The sequence below is a fragment of the Passer montanus genome, unplaced genomic scaffold, assembly GCF_014805655.1.
Source record: "Passer montanus isolate IOZ18808 unplaced genomic scaffold, ASM1480565v1 scaffold1, whole genome shotgun sequence".
Classification (NCBI taxonomy): domain Eukaryota; kingdom Metazoa; phylum Chordata; class Aves; order Passeriformes; family Passeridae; genus Passer; species Passer montanus.
Genome location: NW_024356504.1, coordinates 27,105,565 through 27,124,003, shown reverse-complemented (window position 1 = coordinate 27,124,003; position 18,439 = coordinate 27,105,565). Strand labels below are relative to the sequence as shown.

Genomic DNA, 18,439 nt, shown 5'->3' with positions numbered 1-18,439 from the left:
AAGAATAATAATACGGCGGGAAGGGCGGGGCCCCGCGGGGGGCGGGGCCGCGCGGCGCTGAGGGCGCTCGGGCGGAGCGGGCGGCGCGGGTCGCGGGATCCGGGAATAGCGGCGGAAAAGGGGGATCGTCCATGGCCGCCTCCTGGCCCTGCCCGGCCATCCCACCCTGAGAGCCGTGTCCAAATGCTCCCGGAGCTCTGGCGGCTCGGCGCCGTGCCCATTTCCTGGGGAGCCTGTGCCGGACCCCCCTGTGGTGGAAGGGCCTTTCCCTGATTCCCCACCTGAACGTGCCCTGACACAGCTCCGCTCATTCCCTGGCTCCTGGTGACCAGAGCAGGGATCGGAGCTGCCCTCGGGAGGAAGCACGTGAGGTGAAATCCCTAATTATTGACTGGGAACGAGCTCCAGCTCCATAGGAGCAGAATCCGGAATTCCCGGAGCCCAAAGTGCTGGAAAGGCCTGGAGCTCCGGGACAGAGCCGGGCTGTGGCTCTGTCACCTCCAGCCCTTCCCTGTGCCATCGGAGATGCCCAAAAAATTATCCCATGGGGACTCCACGTGTTCCCTGGTTCTCATCCCTACCAATCCAAGACCTGTCTCTTCCCAGTTAAAAAAACACCAACAACAAAAACCCCACCCCGAGGTCATCAATAAAATATTGATGTTCTCCCCATGCTGTTCCTTATTCTCTTCCCTATGGAAAAGCGCTGTGGCTGACCCTGGAAAATGGGAACGCTGTTGTACGCCAGGCGCTGTGAACACAAGGTGGCAGGATTAAAAAGCACATTTTAAATAGAGTTACGTCCCAGAGTGTGGTGATACCAAACCCGTTTCGTGGAGCACGAATAAAGTGTTGGAAATAGCCAGGAGAGGAGCTGCAATGTTCCCCTGTACAGCCAGAAACCAGGATTATATTCCCAGTGAAATGACAATAAAAGCTCAGAAATGAAATAAATTCAAACCATTGAGAATTAGAAGAAATAAAGCAAAAATGGGGCTGATTAGCTTAAGATCTTCCTTGTGCAAAACTATGGGGATTTGTGAAGGAATTTCAATGAGTAGAGATGGGACCTCTGAGTTTTTTAGGTGATGTGGTTTATTTTTCTTCTACTCAGGCAGGAAGGGTGAGTTGGGCTCACATCTTCACTGCATGGCTCAGAAGGTCACAGGACCCTCAGTTACCAGACTTTTTAAGGATGTATTGACCAATAAAGCACTGCCAACAAGGGTATTTATGCTTTTGACCCAATCATTAAATATTTTGTCTTATGGACTCGTGTGTAAACTTTCTTAGCCAATCATGTTATGGCACACAAACCTACACACTGCATTCTAAACTCCTTGTTACCTTTGTAAATACTTCTGGTTTTTCTATATTTGAAACTCTAGAACTCTAAACTTTCTTCTGCTTTACTTTAAATCCACATTCTCACTTCTAGCACCTGAGGTTTGGGAGCCTTTTCCAAAGTCTCAGACCAAATCCTGGATTTAATTCTGAAATTTGGCTTACAAGCCCAAAGTTCTGAGAGTTCCCTACATTTCAGATTCCAACACAAAACCATTCCTGATGAATTCAGGTGATGAAGAATACAAATGCTCCAAACAAAATGGAATTCACAGGGAAATTCTTAGTGGGCATTAGATTTCGGCAGAGCTAGAGTCAAGAAAACACTCAGAAACAAAACGTATTTATCCTTTAAATTAATAAAATTAATTACGTTTGCCAGAAACAAAAATAACTCATTGCAGGCTTGGTGGGATTAGAACAGAGGTAGCTTTAATGCTGCTTCAGGTAAAAAAACATGTGGAGGAGGATTTAAAATCAGCAATTTCAGCTAGAACAGTCTTAAAAGATTTCAGTTCAGCCATTTCAACTAGAACAGTCTTAAAGGATTTTAAATTCAGCAATTTCAGCTAGGACAGTCTGAAAGGATTTTAAATTCAGCAATTTCAACTAGGACAGTCTGAAAGGATTTTAAATTCAGCAATTTCAGCTAGAACAGTCTCAAACCCGTGTAAACAAGGTCCAGCACCTCGGTGGTGTCTTGTGAACATGCTCGGTGAGAAGTTCCTCCTGCTGCTTCCTCTCACCACTTTTATTCTCTTTACCAAGTCATTCCTTTAATTCTTGTGAAGGACTTCATTCTGTGCATGAGGAAACCCTGACAGAATCCATGGATCTGACAAGAAAATGGAAGTCTGGATCCAGCTGGTCCTGTGCTCTCTGTGCTGCTTCCCAATCTTCACCTGGTGCCTGCCAGGCCATCCACAAGATGAATTTTTGTATTTTAAAAATCACCTTACATTGAAGGCCCTTCCAGTTCAAGCAAACCAGTTCATTAAAAACAAAAAAGAATAATAATAATAATAATGTGTAGATAACAGGGGGGAAAAGCAACAGTCTAAAAAATAAATACGTGAAAATCAAGGGAAATAAGGAGAGAAGAACCTGATAAGTTTAAAAATAATCAGGACAGGCACACAAAAAGTTTCTTCAAGTGGTGCAAGAAATGAGGATAAAGAGCAGTTGATATTAAAAAACAATGTAAAGTCTTTGGTAGCAATGAATTCTTCCAATTTTTACAGTACTTGTATTCTAAAAATAATTCTCTATTATCCATGTAAGTATATTTTATAATTTATTCCCTAGTGTGCTTTGTTACCGAAACATAGAAAAGCCAAAGAGAAAAATTCAGAGAGATAAAAAAACGCCTGAAAAATTCAGGACTGTGTTGAGTGTAAAGGCCCTTTTTGCCTGGCAGTCCTGCTCACATGATGCCAAATTTCCCCGCCAGGAAGCCGCCCTTGCCCTGGGCCGTGCCGTTTTTGGCTTGGGCGGGCGAGTCCAGGGTGGAGTAGCGGATCTGGAACCCGCCCGCGGTCACCGAGGCGTCCGTCAGGAACTTCAGCGTCATCACGTTCCCTGCGCCGGGAAAACAGGATTGTGGGGTTGGGGGGCAGAAAAATGGGGGTTCACATGGATTTGAGGGGGGCTTTTAATTTTTTCACGTCTATTTTTTGGTATTTTTAATTTTTTTTCACATTTATTGTGGGTTTTCAGTTTTTTCCAGATATATTTTTGGGGGTTTATCTTTTTTCAGATACAATTTTGGAGGTTTACTTTTTTTTTTTCGGATATGTTTTTTGGGTTTTTAACTTTTTCAGATGTATTTTTTGGGGTTTTAACTTTCTCAGATGTATTTTTTGGTTTTTAAGGTTTTTTTCAGATGTATTTTTTTTTAATTTTGAGGTTTTTTTCAGATATATTTTTTGGGTTTTTAAGTTCTTTTTTAGGGAACACTTCCCTGATTTACATTTGTTTCAAAGTAATTAATTGGCTTTTTCATTTCCCACAAAGAGTGCAAATTAATTACCTGTGCTAATGATGTCATCTGGCAACTCATCTCCACAAAACCTGGAAAAAAAGGAATATAGCCATATAACATAACATAATATAATATGATATGATATAATATAATTAATAGAATATAATGTAAGCAATATAATATAGTATAGTAAGAAATATAATAATATAATAGCTATAACAGATATAATATAATATAATATAATATAATATAATATAATATAATATAATATGATATAATATGATATAATATGATATAATATAATATAATATAATATAATACGATATAATACGATATAATATAATATAATATAATGTAATATAATATATATGCCAAATGATACATAATGTATGGTATATTATAATATAGTACATGTTATAAATAATATATATACTATAGTATACTATATACTATAGACTATCGACTATAGACTTGATATGATACATATTATATATTATATATTATATTATATATTATATGTTATATGTTATATGTTATATGTTAATGTTATATGTTATGTATTATGTATTATGTATTATGTATTATATTATATATTATACATTTATGAAGTAAATCTTAAAATTTACAATTTCTAAACAGCGTTCTTCTAAAGGGTTGGCCAAATGAGCCCTAAATTTGCATATCAAATTGGCGTTACCTGCCCACAAAGCCGTTGACGTCGTCGTAGCTGTCGTAGACCTCGAGGAAGTCAGCCAGGCAGGCAGTGTCATCCTCCACGTCAAACTCCAGGAACTGCAGGTGGATCCTCTGCCCGTACCTGACCCGGATGTGCCAGTAGCAGACCTGCTGGTTCTCGTACTCGTTGGGGTAGCCTGGCGACTTGAAAACGTGTTTGGAGTCCGTGAAGACTCCACCACACTCTTTTCCTAGCGGGGAGATAAAAGCAGGGAGAGTTGGAGTTTTAATTCTGGCCGTGGTTTGAATCTTCAAGCACTTGGAGCTGGGGATCTGTAGGGAATCACACAGGGACGTCCAGGGTGATAAAAATTCTTGTGGATGGGCTTAGCAGCTGCTCTGCAGGCCAAACAATGGAGTTAGCAGAAGAAGAAATTGATAAAATATGAATTTATCCACAGCACAGAAGAAAGCAAGGAAACTGATGAAATAGACACATAAGGGATACTTGCAGCCTTAGTGAGCAGCATTCATGCCTTCAAAACTTGTTGTAAACTCCTGCCAATTCATTATTGACATTAATTGCTTTGTACCAATAAAATACAGTCCAGTTTGGTCATGAATGAATAAGCTGTTGCTTTGTCCAATTAATATAATGAGCTATTTTGATGTAACTAATAGCTTGGTGTATCCTATCTCCACCTGTCAGGGCTGGGGCAGTTCTCCTCTGCTCATTGGGCAGTTTTTCTTTATCTCTGGGGTTTCTTTTCTTTTTTTGTATTATTGCATTTGTATTTTTAGTTTTCCTAGTAAAGAACTGTTATTCCTATTCCCATATCATTGCCTGAGAGCCCCTTAATTTCAAAATTACAATAATTCGGGGGAAGGGGATTTACATTTTCCATTTCAGGGGGGGCTCCTGCCTTAGCAGATACCTGTCTTTTCAAACTTAGACACTCAGATTTTGGAAGGAGATATTTTGGAAGCAAGAGGCATGATCCCAACCTCACTGAATTCACAGGAAAAGCTTTCATTGCCTTCAGTGTGTTTGGGGCCAGAGCTGTGTTTTATGTGAAAGGCATTTGGGATTTCTGGCTCTCTCAAGCTTTACAGCTGTACTAGCAAGTCACACTGACACTCAGATTCATCCTTTCCTCTTCAAAAACCCCTTGCAAGCGTTTCTCAAACAAAAACCAGCTCGTGATCACAGACCTGCTGTTGTACTCCTGCTGTTCCTGCTGCTCCACATTCCCTTTGGGATAAAACCACTCCTGCTTTGATCCAGTGGCATTTGGACTTCGCCAGCTCCCTGCCAGCGGGGCTGACCAAACTGGGAATTCCTGCCTGAATTTAGGATTTATCCCAGTTTAGAGCTGGGGAGAGGGAGGTGCTGTGTCAGGGTATGCAGGGCACAGGAATTAGGAGCACTAAGATAGATTAACCCCTTAATCCCCTGAGTTTGTACAGTGTCCATGAGCCCAGAACTTCCCAGAGTTTGTACATTGTCCATGAGTCCAGAACTTCCCAGCTCAGTCCACTGCAGCACCTGGAGAGCTCAGGAGCTGCAACACAAGAAAGACCTGGAGCTGCTGGAGAATGTCCAGAGGAGGTCAGGGAGATGCTCCCAGGACTGGAACCTTCTGGAGCCAGGCTGGGAGAGCTGGGAATGCTCCCCTGGAGAAGGGAAGGCTCCAGGCAGAGCTCAGAGCCCCTGGCAGGGCCTGAAGGGGCTCCAGGAGAGCTGCAGAGGGACTGGGGACAAGGATGGAGGGACAGGAGCCAGGGAATGGCTCCCACTGCCAGAGGGCAGGGATGGGTGGGACATTGGGAACTGGGAATTCCTGGCTGGGCTGGGATTGCCAGAGCAGCTGGGGCTGCCCCTGGATCCCTGGCAGTGCCCAAGGTTAGGCTGGAGTAGACTGGGACAGTGGGAGTGTCCCTGCCATGGCAGGGCTGGCACTGGATGGGCTTTAAGGTCCCTTCCAACCCAGCCCATTCCATGATTCCATGATTCCATCATCCCTGCTAGATGGGATGAACACTTCAATCACCCCAACAGTTCCACAAGTTCCTCTCGGCCTCTTTGACCTCCTGGAGCAGAGCACAGGCTCAGCTGTGTCAGGGATTTGTCCCTGTCCTGCCTGCAGACAGCCCAGCCAGGCTCCACAGCCCCTGGACGCCCATCCCTGCAGGCTGCAGGCTCGTGGCTCTGCACTTTTGGCAGCTCTGGTTTCCTTTTGGGCTCTGACCAAACCGGAGAGCAGCTCCCCGTGGCCCAGAGCAGACAAAGGAACAGTCCCACGCCGAAATTCCGAGGGCAGGAGTCTCTCTGCAGCTCTGTGTGAGCGTGTGGAACATCTGGGGAGGGCCCCCACCCCACAGAGCTATTTGATGAACATAAACAAGCCCCAGCCCTGGGAGCACAAACAAAATGTGCACAGCTGTGCAGACGTCATGGCCCAGCCTGAGCCCGGCTCTGCCAGGCCGGGGAGCAGCCCAGGGCCAAGCTGAGCTTTGCTGCCCTTCCTGGTGCCACATCTGCCCTGTCCCTGCTGGCTGGAGGGACACCAAGGCACCAGTGGCCACGTGGCTGTTGCAGTCACCTGCAGAGCAGCGGGCAGGGCATGGGGAGATGTCTCTGCTGGGGTTCTTGTCAGTCGTGCTGGAACTCTGATCTGCTCTGGAGATCCACTTCTCCCCCTCTAATACACACAGAGCACTGCTGGTGGGAGTTTCACCCAGAGAATCGTAGAATTACAGGATGGTTTGGATGGAAAGGGACATTAAAACTCATCCCATCCACCCCTGCCACGGCAGGGACATCTCCCACTGTCCCAAGCCCTGTCCAACCTGACCTGGGACACTGCGCCATCCACCCCTGCCATGGCAGGGACATCTCCCACTGTCCCAAGCCCTGCCCAACCTGACCTGGGACACTGCCAGGGATCCAGGGCACTCTGTGCCAGGAAACAATTCCTCCCTAGGAATTCCTCCCAGTTCCTCCCTAGGACAATCCTCCTAAGAATGCCAGTCCCAGGCAGGGCATTCATTTTCAAAGCTGTTCCATCTCAGACCAAAAAAAAAAGGTTTAACCCTAAATTTAGCCTGTTGCAGGCAGAATACCTCAGATTATGGGCAGAAAGCCCTCAGATTATTCAGATAAATGGTGGGCTAAATGCAGAAGAGGACAGAAGAGGACAGAAGAGGACAGAAGGACAGCCCTGGGTTGCTCCTCACCGTTGGGGTTGTAGCAGTAGGCGTCCCACCTCTCGCTCTTGTTGAGGCGAATTCCATAATCAACAATCCCAGTCTTGCCAAAGCCACAGTTGGCTCCAGCTTTTACTATGGGGTAGCCAACCCTGCCCTTGGCCATCCAGCCAGCAGCACACACGTGGAAACCTGCAGCAGAGGGAAAACGAGTCAGAAAATGATCAGTGCTGGGCTGCTTCTATTGCACCAAGTCTTTCTCAATCACTTGGGTGTAATTGGCCTGAGAGAAATTGAGCTACATGGGAGAGGAGGACGTTGAGAGGATAATTTTAAATACAGAGGGTAAAATTGAATTGTGTTCTCCATAATGTGATTAGTGGTTCTTCATCTGAAGCCCCAAATCAAATGCAGACGGACTGCACAGTCAGGTTTAAGTGCTCTACCAGCACTTGTAATCAAATTGTCCATTGGATGAGTTTTCCAAGGGTGTTCTCTGTTTCCCTTTTGAAGTCAGACAAATTTACTCAATCCCATCTCAAGGGTTCTCAGCATTAAGTTCTAAAAATAAATAAAATACTACGGACAGCTAAAATCCCCAAGCATTTGCTTAAAACACTTTCAATTTAAATTTAAATACCTGAAATGCCTCAAGGATTTCTTGCCAAACAAAAAGATCCCCTTAATGCATTTTGTGGCTGAGAACTTAACACCAATAGCCAAAGAATGCAATGTTGTAGAGACCCATCCAATGTTTTCGTGGAGAGGAACTGGAACATATTTGTGGCATCTTAGGGCTCTGAGCTCCTCAGAAGAAACAAAAGTGCCCTTTTCACATGTGCTGGTGCTGGGAGCCAGCTTCTGACTCAACAGCACAGTGAAAAAATGTCTGGAGTGGAGGATATTTTCCATTGTTTTCCCAGACTCTGAATGAATGAAGAACTTCTTAGGAATCAGCTGGAAATGCAGGGGAGGGCTCACTCAGCTCCACTTTTCACTCCAAGCACAGAACTCATTCCCTTGCAGACAAAATATCTTGATGGAAATCAAAGTGATTGGAGAGAGTCCAGAGGACGTCAGGGAGATGCTCCCAGGGTTGGAGCCCCTCTGGGGCAGGCTGGAAGAGCTGGGAATGCTCCCCTGGAGAAGGGAAGGCTCCAGGCAGAGCTCAGAGCCCCTGGCAGGGCCTGAAGGGGCTCCAGGAGAGCTGCAGAGGGACTGGGGACAAGGATGGAGGGACAGGAGCCAGGGAATGGCTCCCACTGCCAGGGGCAGGGATGGGTGGGACATTGGGAACTGGGAATTCCTGGCTGGGAAAGTGGTGCAGCCCTGGCAGAGAGAAGCTCTGGAGTGAGTCCTGAGGAGGCCACAGAGATGCTCCAAGAACTGGAGATTCTCTCTGGAGACAAAATGCAGCAAAATAATTGTTCCAAAGGTCTCCTTTTCTTACCCCTCCCTGCCTTCTCTCCACAGTGTCTCCCAAATCCTGATGCTGGGCCAGAGCAGCACACAGAATTTTGGGTGATGTCTGGAGAGGAGAAGGCTCCAGGGACGTCAGCCCTCAGCAGCCCCCACAGCCCTGCAGGGCCGGCTGCTCCTCAGGAAAAGTGCCCAGAGTCCGGCAGCGCGGCTCAGGGATGCAGCGCCACGTTCCGCTGAGAAAAGCAGGGCCCAGTGCTTAATTCCTCCCAAGAATGTTTCTGAGATTCACGTTCTCTGAGCCTCAGAGAAGGGAAAAACGATTCTTATCACTTGCTGTGTTTGTGCAAAAGCAGAATGCAGTATGGAGATTGTGTACCCAGATTGTTTACCCAGAGTGATGGTGTTTTGTTTCCTTGGCCTATCCTGTGTGTGTGGGGACTGTCGGGACAGTCACAAAATTCAGTGCAGGGTTGAGTGCTTGGCACATTCAGTTTTAGATGTATAGAAAAATAGAGTGTAATAAAGTAATTAATTAGCCTTCTGTATCCTCCTCATCATTCCTCCATCGTCGGGGCCTTCTCAGCTCAGCCATACAGGGACTCTCATTCCCAGTGTTGTCTCATTTTAATAGTCACTGACACAATAATCTCTTTGAGTTAGTCTTATGAGCTCTTGGAGAAATGTGTCCCACCTGAGATGGCTCAGCTACTTCACATGGCACAAAATTAGTAGGGTGGTTTCTGTGGTAGTGTTGGAAACAGAAAGGTTTTAATAAAAGGCAAAATAACAAAGCTCTTTACAGGGAAAACCTGAGCCAGGGACAAGAGGCCCTTACTCCTGGTAAAACACCCCACAAAAGCAATTAGTTCTTATGTTCTCTTCTTTTTCTAGTGAATTGCTTAGGTGAGACTTTTTGCCTTCTGTCTAATTAGCTATCCATAAGTTTGAAGTGAAGTCCCTAAAGCCTTATGAGGTGCCTTTTTACCTAATTGAGGAGAAAAACTTCTGGGCTTTTTTCCTTTTTAAAGAGACAAAAGATAATTTAGTAACTCCATCAACAGAGGGCACATTTCCACATGTCACTGGTTATAGACATGGGTTTAGCTGGTGACCTTGGCAAAGTTCTGGCATCCAACAGCTTCTGCTGTTGCCTTTGCATGAAGAGCTACCACTCAGCTCATCTGGAAGCTGGTACCTCCTCCCTTTATTTGATCCTCACCAGTTCCTAAACTGGAGGAGAGGATGTTGTTCCTTGTGAAGATGTAAAAAGTGTAATAAAGGACGATAGGAGACAAGGGTCATGGAGTGAAGGTTGTCCCAGCCAGGTGCATTTATCACTCAGCTGTGGCATCAGCTCTCTGCTCACAGAGAAACACACAACTTCCCAGGCATTGTCATGGGCAAGGCTGTGAGAGTATCAGAGAAAAGAGTGAGAAACAATTCTTATCTTCACCTGCTGCACATGGAATGTGTTATGGAGATGGTTTACCAAGGGTGGTTTCTTAATTAGCCACTGGTGATGGTGTTTTAACTAAAGGACCAGTGAGGTCCACGTGAACTAGGGTATAAAAGAGCAATGGGTTTCTTAATAAAGAATATAATCAGCCTTCTCTAATATATGGAGTCTGTTATTGCCCAGCCAGGGCTGTGACACTCAGCCAAAACTACTTTGTTATTTTTGGGGACACTTCTTAATGCTTTTCTTATTCCATCAGCTTGTTGTATATTCATACACTCTTATGCATAGTAAACTTTTTTCCTAAACTAGTTTATTTATTCTAAGAATTGTTCAGTGTGTTTCTTTTTTGAGTCTGTTTTTTTAGAGTATGCATGAGTATGGTTTTAGTTTATCACCTCTAATTTTTGGACCTTGGTCTACACTGTCTTCAGACAGCAAGTACTGATAGTTGGCAGATTTGTATTAGGTGTCTTTTTAAAATGTTCACTGGATGTTAATTTATCTAAGTAGGTATTTTAATACAAGTATAGCTATTTTACTACTATGTTTAAGCTTAACAACAGAAATAAAAACTATACCTTTATAACAAAGTTACTTTAACATTATACACATAGAATCCATTTAAATATTTGCAAAAAGGCAATATTTTAATATTTTAAAGCCAATAATTTAATTTCACCTGTATCTGTAACACAGAGGAAGAAATGTTCAGCTGTGCCATGCAGGGAGCATGAGGAAAGCTCAGCCCTGCCGACCCCCAGGGATGTGTGTGACACCCCAAGGGATGTGTGTGACCCACAGGGGTGGATGTGTGTGATGCCTTAGGATTTTGGCTTTTATATTTTTCGTGTATTTGTAATCCTGCAGTTCTTTGGTGTAGAACCCCATATCCAGTGTCAGCTGCTGTTCTCCCATTTTGTCAGACAAACCATTTCTCTCCAGGCCTGACAGTCAAGCACACCTCACTGCCTCAGGCCCTGAGAGATGGAAACAAAAGGGAGTTAGGGGGAGCAAATTTGGGGTAAATGACTTAATTAGCTGAAGCTGGAATTTGAACAGATTAACCCCCAATACATAAATTGACCGAACTTATAAAAGTGTGAAACCTGTGACCAGTGGTCCATTTTGGGTGTAGCCCCTGGGGGGCTTTGTTTGCCCTAAATGTACCTGAAGGCCCTTCAATAAATAGAATTGCTTTTTATTATCTCAATTTTGTCTGGCTTCTGGTTTTAGTAGCCCAAAAAGGGATTGTGTGTGACACCCACAGGGGTGGATGTGTGTGACACCCTCAGGGGTGGATGTGTGTGACCCAGAGTTAGGATTTGGGGTGGGAGAAGTTTGTGAAGAACAGAAAATCAACAAGAGCTGGGGAGGCTCCCCCGGGGTGCTCCAGGGGCAGAGGTTTGGGAGCAGCTTGGAGTCAGCATCCCCAGCCCTGTGTGTCCTGTCTGGCTCAGGGGAACCCTCCTGGATCCCCATCACAGCATCCTCCTGGCTGGAACTCCCAGAGCCTCTGGAAGATGAATCAGAGCTTTGTTTTCAGTCTCCAGAGAAGTGAAATCACAGCTACTTGGATAGAGGAGAGGCAGAAATTAAAGGGGGGAAAATGTCAAATAAAAATATCTGAGCGTGTGTCACAAAGGGCAGGACCAGAACAATTGCTGGCTGACATTTCTGCTGCGCAGAAAATTAAAGCAATTTCTTCATTATTTTTTACTTTGCTGTGGCAATTCTGAGATAAAACAGCTTTCCAAGGAAACCTAGAAACTGCCAGTGCTGCTCCAAGCTTTACAATCTTTGCATGTTGCACTTGTCTGGTGCCATATGTATGGAAATCTGTCTCAGCAGCAATCTGCATATCTCATCTGAAGGGTTTCTTGTTTAGGTCTCACTTATATTTAGCAGAATCTGAGAGGAATGGCTGTTTGCAGCTCTGCCCAGCCAACGTGGCTGAGGAAAGATGCAAGGCAGGCAGCATTTTTACAGCAGTTATTTGCAGCATTAAAATAAAGGATGTATTTTCTAGGGACACGCTTGGGGTCGGTGCTTTTGGCTGGGATGGAGGAGGTTTTTAAAAAAGCCACTGAATTGTGGTTGGGAATGGTGAGAGCCCTTAATAGACACAGGATGATGTTTGCCAGGGTGGGTTCTGTGCCCAGAGAAATAAATTATATTGCTGACAGCAGTCTGAGGAGAGGGAGAGCCTCCTTCTGCAACATCCCTGGGAATGTCACTGCCATGGGATAACAGCTCCTCCAAGGAAAAATCTTCCTGGAGGAGCCTAACAACCCACAGCTGGAGGATCGTGCCATGTTGTAGTACAAAAACTCCTTTTAAATTAAGAATTTATCCACAGGAATTCATTCATGAGGCCTGATTTTTAAATACACTGTGAAAGGGAGTAACATCCTTAACTAAAGATGGGTTTTGCCTGTTTAATTCCATGTGACACAATAGGTCATGCACGTGGAGCCAAGGGTCTCTGATTCTTGAGGCTCAGAAGATTTCTTGGGAAGGTGAGGAGCCCACTGTTCCCATGCCTCCACCAGAATCCAGAGATGGTTTGGGATGATCCCATAAATGTGCCTGCTGCAGCTTTTTGAGTATCTTTTGGGATTGGCCAAACACCCACTGGCACACCATTTAAACAGGTGGGAAATGGTTTTGGGGGGGCTGTGTTGGACAAACATTCCGGATCTAAGCCTGAAGAATTAGCCAAAGTCACCCAAACATTTGGTTTAGGTTGGCAAACTGGCAAATCTGCGTGGCTAAAAGCAAGCAAAGCAAAAAAGCAGAAGCATAACTTTGGATTTATTGACAGGAAGTATTACTTTGCAGCCACTCAGCAGGCTGTCATGGCTGAGCCCATGAGAAATCAAGATAAATCAGCTCAGTGTGTGTGTGCAGGGCTGGGAATGTTGGGTTGGGAGTGCAGGGCTGGGGAATCCCTGAGTCCCCCAGGAGCCAGCTCCGTGCTGGGCCTGCCTGCACGCTCTGTAAATGTTTTTATTTTAACTGTAAATTGGTATTTACAAGTGCTGATGATAAAAAAGCTGATACTTTTCTCGAGGTATAAATTATGGTTTTACTCTTTCTTGTTGGATTATGCTCTTTTCTGACTCAGAGGCATTTTAAAAACTTTTATTCTATTTTTAGTCTCATGAGAATGGTGAGACAACACAGATGTTATAATTCACCTTATTGCAATTACAAGCTCACTGGTTTTTAATTACAATACACTATAAGTGTAATTTAATTTCCTCTAAATCCACTTCCCACATTTCTCAGATGACAATTTAAAAAGTTGGGATGATTTTTTTCCCATGTTTGTCGTGTTTATCAGACTGGGGAAGGATCTGCAGAAGGCAGCAAGAAATGGTCCTGGAAATGTCTGAGGCACAGAAAATGGTGTTGATTTTCTTAGAGAATTCAACACATCAGTGAATTTAAAGCACAGTGTGAGGGACGAGGACTGGGGACAAAAGTTCTGAAGAATTTCTGAAAGTTTTTAATTTAATTTTTTTAACTTCTGAAAGTTTTTAATTTCACACAAGTTTGTTCTTAGTTCTGGGCATGAGAAGCATCAATCATTGGCCTGGAATCCCCATTATTGATCCTTGCAGAGCCAGGGAAGGGGGTGGGAAACCACTGATTGTCTTCCCTGAGCTCTCAGAGCTGCCACTAAAATCTCACCATTTTTAGGTGGTTTTTTTCCACCTGGCAATACTATTTTCAGATCTTATCCCTCTAAAGGTATCTCCCCCCACCTCCTGCTGGGATGTCCCTATGGACAGGCAGCAGCTTTTCCAGATTATTTCTGCTGGCTGCTGGGAATTTCAGATTTCTGTGCTGCCAGGCACTGACCCCCAGGAGAGCTCTGCACTGACCTGAGGCCCTGGAGAAGCTTCCAAAATGGAATGACAGAACTGGGATTGTGGCTGTGGAGTTTGGAGAGAAGTGTGTGATACCACAGGGTGGGAAACTCAGAGTTTAAGGGGTAGAATGTAGTGATAAATATAGAGCAAGATGGAGGTTTTGGGGTGGAGGTTGGTCCTTCTGCTTCACTTTCTTCTCCATGGATTCGGGTGATTTTGTGTAATTAAATAAAAAGTCCACATTTCAGGTCATGGGTGGTTGGTTATTGGGTAAAAGTGAAAATAATTGAGGTTTAATTTCTTAATTAGGCATTTTATCCTTAAAAGGCCTTGGAGAGAGAGATGAGGCTCCATTTTTAGTGTGTCAGGGTGAAGTGCTGCAGAACTCAGGGTTTGTGGGACTGTAACACAGGTAATAACTAACAAACACCTGAGTCCCAACAAGAAATACCCTCTCACACAATTAATTTTGGCAGAATTAAATGGACATCTTGCCGGGGAGACCAGCCCTTCACAGTCTGCAGGGCTGAAAGCAGCAGCAGCACCCTGTGAGGAGCAACCAGCTTCCATCCCTTTTATTGCTCTGCAACATGACCAAACAGCCTTTGGCAAAGCAGACCACACACACACACACGTCCTGGCTCTGCCTGGCAGCCAGTGACACCGCACTCCCCGACAGAAAATCCCAATGAACTGATGGCATCTTGCTCTGGCAATATTTCCCCCTCCATCCTTAATTCCGCGTGGGGCTGTGCAGGGAGATAAGCCCAGCATGAAGCACAGAGCTGGGTCAGAGCAGGGTTAACCCTTCGTGTACACATTCATGGCTCTGGGTGTGCTCCCATCCCCGCATCCACAGGAAAACGCACAGGAGTCGCTGTTTATGGAGCCCTGAGGATGAACCTGCAGGAAATGCTGATTTTTCTGGCATCACAAGCACCTGCCACGGGGCCGTGGGTTCCACCTCCCCAGATGCTCCGAGGAGCCCAGGGACAGCAGGGTCCTGCAGGACAGGGACCCCCAGCCCACCCCGAGCAGCAGGAGGGGCTGAAATGCAGCCAGCCTCTGCTGCAGGAGCACGGGCAGCACGGAATTTGGCCAATAAAGTACCTGCAGTATGCATGAGCCCCCTGCTAAATGCTAAATAAAGAGCAATATTTCATTTTTAAGCAGAGGGTAGCCACTTACAGCTCCTGGCAGGGGCCTGTGCTGCTCAGAGAGCTTCACCAAACAGGGTTGGTGCAGCTCCTAAACCCCCTGAGACAGGGAGTGGGAATGGGAGAGGAATTGGAATTGTGAGCAGAGGGCAGCAGCTGGCCTGGAAAACCCCTCAGCACTGAGAGCTGGCACTGGATGAGCCCAGCAGCAAATCTGGGCAAGGCTGTGCCAGCCCCCACAGCTGGCAATAAACCCCTGCTCACAGCGGGCTGGGGGCAAAAAGGAGCAGCACCAAAATTCCAGGGGCACCAGGAACACATCCCCAAGGACGGGACAGGGACAGCTGCAGCAGCACTGCCTCAGGGGCAACAGGGGCTTTGGGACAAGGAAAAGGGTAAAAGAAGTGTTTCCAGAGTGATAGCAATCCAAAATTATAAATATATAATGTAGAATATATTTCTATATAATATATTTTTTATATTTTTGCCTTTTTATATTTACATATTTATATATTCTATATTATATAATATAGAATATTATCTCTATTCTATATTGTATATAACACATCATATATTATTTATTATATTTAAATTTATAATATTTAAATATTATATTATATATCATATTATATATCATATATTATATATTATATTCTATCGGAAGAGGGGAAAAGCAAAGCTCAGATGTCACTGTGCACCCCCTGTTTTTATTCCACTGATACTCGAGCGAGGCTGAGGTTGGGCTGACTTCCTTTACTATTCAAGTTATTTTACTTTAAATGCAAAGAAGCATGAACTGGATGGCTGTGAATTTGCCAATTTTATCTTCATTTATGTACAGAGCCCCTGAATTCCACTGCTGATTGAATTAACTGCGCTCTGAGGTTCATTTCAGCAATGGTATTGCTGCACTTACACAAGATGTGCATTTCTATTTGGGTTTGTTTTCTTAGAGAAAGCCATCAGGTTTTTTACCCCTGCTTTATTTTTATTTACTCTCCTGGTAAATGCTTCGAGGTGTAGCCAAACAGAATTTTATGATGCCTTCCAATTAGCCCACAGTCGCTCCGTTTTGAAGCATTTCAAAAAAGATTTTCCTTCCACTTGCCTTCAATTCATTAAACTGCTGAAATGACCGCTGTTATCCCAAGAGGAGCCTTTAAAAATGTGCAAAAATGGAAAAAAAGATCCTTGCTGTGCCTGGTTTGTGCTCCTGGTGCTTTGCAGGCTGCTCTGAGAGGGGCTGCAGCCTCAGGGGACACCTGGGCACTGCCAGCTCCAGGGGACACCTGGGCACTGCCAGCTCCAGGGGACACGGGGCACTGCCAGCTCCAGGGGACACTGGGCACTGCCAGCTCCAGGGGACACGGGGCACTGCCAGCTCCAGGGCACACCTGGGCACTGCCAGCTCCAGGGGACACGGGGCACTGCCAGCTCCAGGGGACACCTGGGCACTGCCAGCTCCAGGGGACACCTGGGCACTGCCAGCTCCAGGGCACACCTGGGCACTGCCAGCTCCAGGGGACACGGGGCACTGCCAGCTCCAGGGGACCCTGGGCACTGCCAGCTCCAGGGGACACTGGGCACTGCCAGCTCCAGGGCACACCTGGGCACTGCCAGCTCCAGGGGACACGGGGCACTGCCAGCTCCAGGGGACACTGGGCACTGCCAGCTCCAGGGCACACCTGGGCACTGCCAGCTCCAGGGGACACCTGGGCACTGCCAGCTCCAGGGGACACTGGAGATCCTCAGGGAAGCCCACAGCATTCTGCAGGATGGAGGATCGGGAAGGGTTTGTCTGGAAAACAGAGCACTGGGTGCCTTGGTTCTGGCTCCAGCCTGAGTCAGCTCTCAGCTCTAATGATAATTACCAGGGGCTGTAGAAGAACCCTCAGGGCTCCCGAGACACACTGGGGGTACCACAAACCTGCCCACGGCATTTTTGTCTTTTGAAATCTTCCCCAAACGACGTGAACAGCCCAAACATCCCCATTTCTGCACTTTTCCAGAGAGCCAGGAAATATCATCGCTGTTATTTCCAGATCATTTCGTTTCCCATGCAGGACCCCAGGCATGGGAAGTATGTTCATGCAGAAAGTAATTCATTCCTTTGGCAAATGTTTCTTTTCAGGCTCCTTTTCCCTCAAAACAAAGCCACTGCTATTTAATGAGCGCAGTTCTCACTTTACCTCCCGCTGCAGGAAAATACATTCAGCTGAAATGTTCTATAATCACCTTTTAAAATAAATAAATACATTTTCCTGCAGTTCAGTGACACTGCAGAAATAGCAAGCTTGTAAAAAGGCTATTCAGATAAAGCGATTTCAATGGGTTTCAGCGCAGATAAATATCAATATCAATGCCCAGCTGAGCTCTGTGCTGCTGGACGAGCACGGGCTGGGGGAGAGGCAGCGATTTCTTACCCAGCCAGATGGAGTTGTGCAGCACGCCATCCCTGAAGCCCCAGGCTGCAGCCTGCTCGCACAGCAGGGCGGAGAGCAGCAGCAGTGCCATCGTCCCGGGCAGTGTCCCCGGCTGTCCCCGCCGCCGCCGGGCTGCCTGCGCTGCCCGAGCCTCCCGCAGCATCTGCGAGCCAGATCTTAAATACAGAGCTCGCCTCTGAGGTCACGGGGCTGCTCCAATTGTGCTGCTGCGCTGCTTACCCAACCTCCGCCGTGACTCACGGCTGGCTCTGCTCCTGCCCAGCCCGGCCAAGAATCCGTCCCGTTTCATCCCATCCCGTCCCGTCCCGTCCCATCCCATCCCATCCATCCCATCCCATCCCATCCCATCCCATCCCATCCCATCCCATCCATCCCGTCCCTCACTCCTGCAGCACACACGGACACTGCCCCAGCCAAGCTCTGCTCATTCCTCAGCACTCGCTGCCTTCCAATCCCACACAACAAACCCAGGAGCCAGCCTAGCTGCTGGGAGTGTCTGCAGCAGCCACGAGATCCCACACATCCCTCTCATCCTCACTGAACCATTCCCTCCTTCAGGGCATCCCACACATCCCTCTCATCCTCATTTCAACATTTTCTCCTTCAGGAGATCCCACAGACTCCCTCTAATCCTCATTCCCTACTTCAAATCCCACACACTCCCTCTGATCCCCATTGAAACATTCTCTCCTTCAGGAGATCCCACACATCCCTCTAATCCTCATTTCAACATTCCCTCCTTCAAGGGATCCCACACACTCCCCCTCATCCCCACAACATTCTCTCCTTCAAGGAATCCCACACACACCCTCTAATCCTCATTCCCTCCTTCAGGAGATCCCACACACTCCCTCTGATCCTCATTTCAACACTCC

At 46.2% G+C, this 18,439-nt stretch overlaps 1 protein-coding gene across 1 annotated transcript; it reads right to left on the bottom strand.

Annotated features, from left to right (window-relative positions):
• Window positions 1-1,619: 1,619 nt before the first annotated feature.
• Window positions 1,620-17,681, bottom strand: TNFAIP6 (TNF alpha induced protein 6). The gene is made up of 5 exons (XM_039732293.1): window positions 17,544-17,681; window positions 7,238-7,399; window positions 4,023-4,251; window positions 3,374-3,414; window positions 1,620-2,922 (listed from the first exon to the last, which is right to left on the bottom strand). Exons 1-5 carry the CDS (start codon window positions 17,632-17,634, stop codon window positions 2,768-2,770), a joined length of 678 nt encoding a protein of 225 aa, XP_039588227.1. The 5' UTR covers window positions 17,635-17,681; the 3' UTR covers window positions 1,620-2,767.
• Between the last annotated feature and the right edge of the window lie 758 nt (window positions 17,682-18,439).

Excerpts from the sequence above, each read along its gene's own strand:
- TNFAIP6 (XM_039732293.1), bottom strand. The coding sequence starts at position 17,634 with ATGGCACTGCTGCTGCTCTCCGCCCTGCTGTGCGAGCAGGCTGCAGCC. Across the intron at positions 4,252-7,237 it reads CTACTGCTACAACCCCAACG|GAAAAGAGTGTGGTGGAGTC; the intron begins GTGAGGAGCAAC and ends TCTCCCCGCTAG. Across the intron at positions 3,415-4,022 it reads GTCAACGGCTTTGTGGGCAG|GTTTTGTGGAGATGAGTTGC; the intron begins GTAACGCCAATT and ends CTTTTTTTCCAG.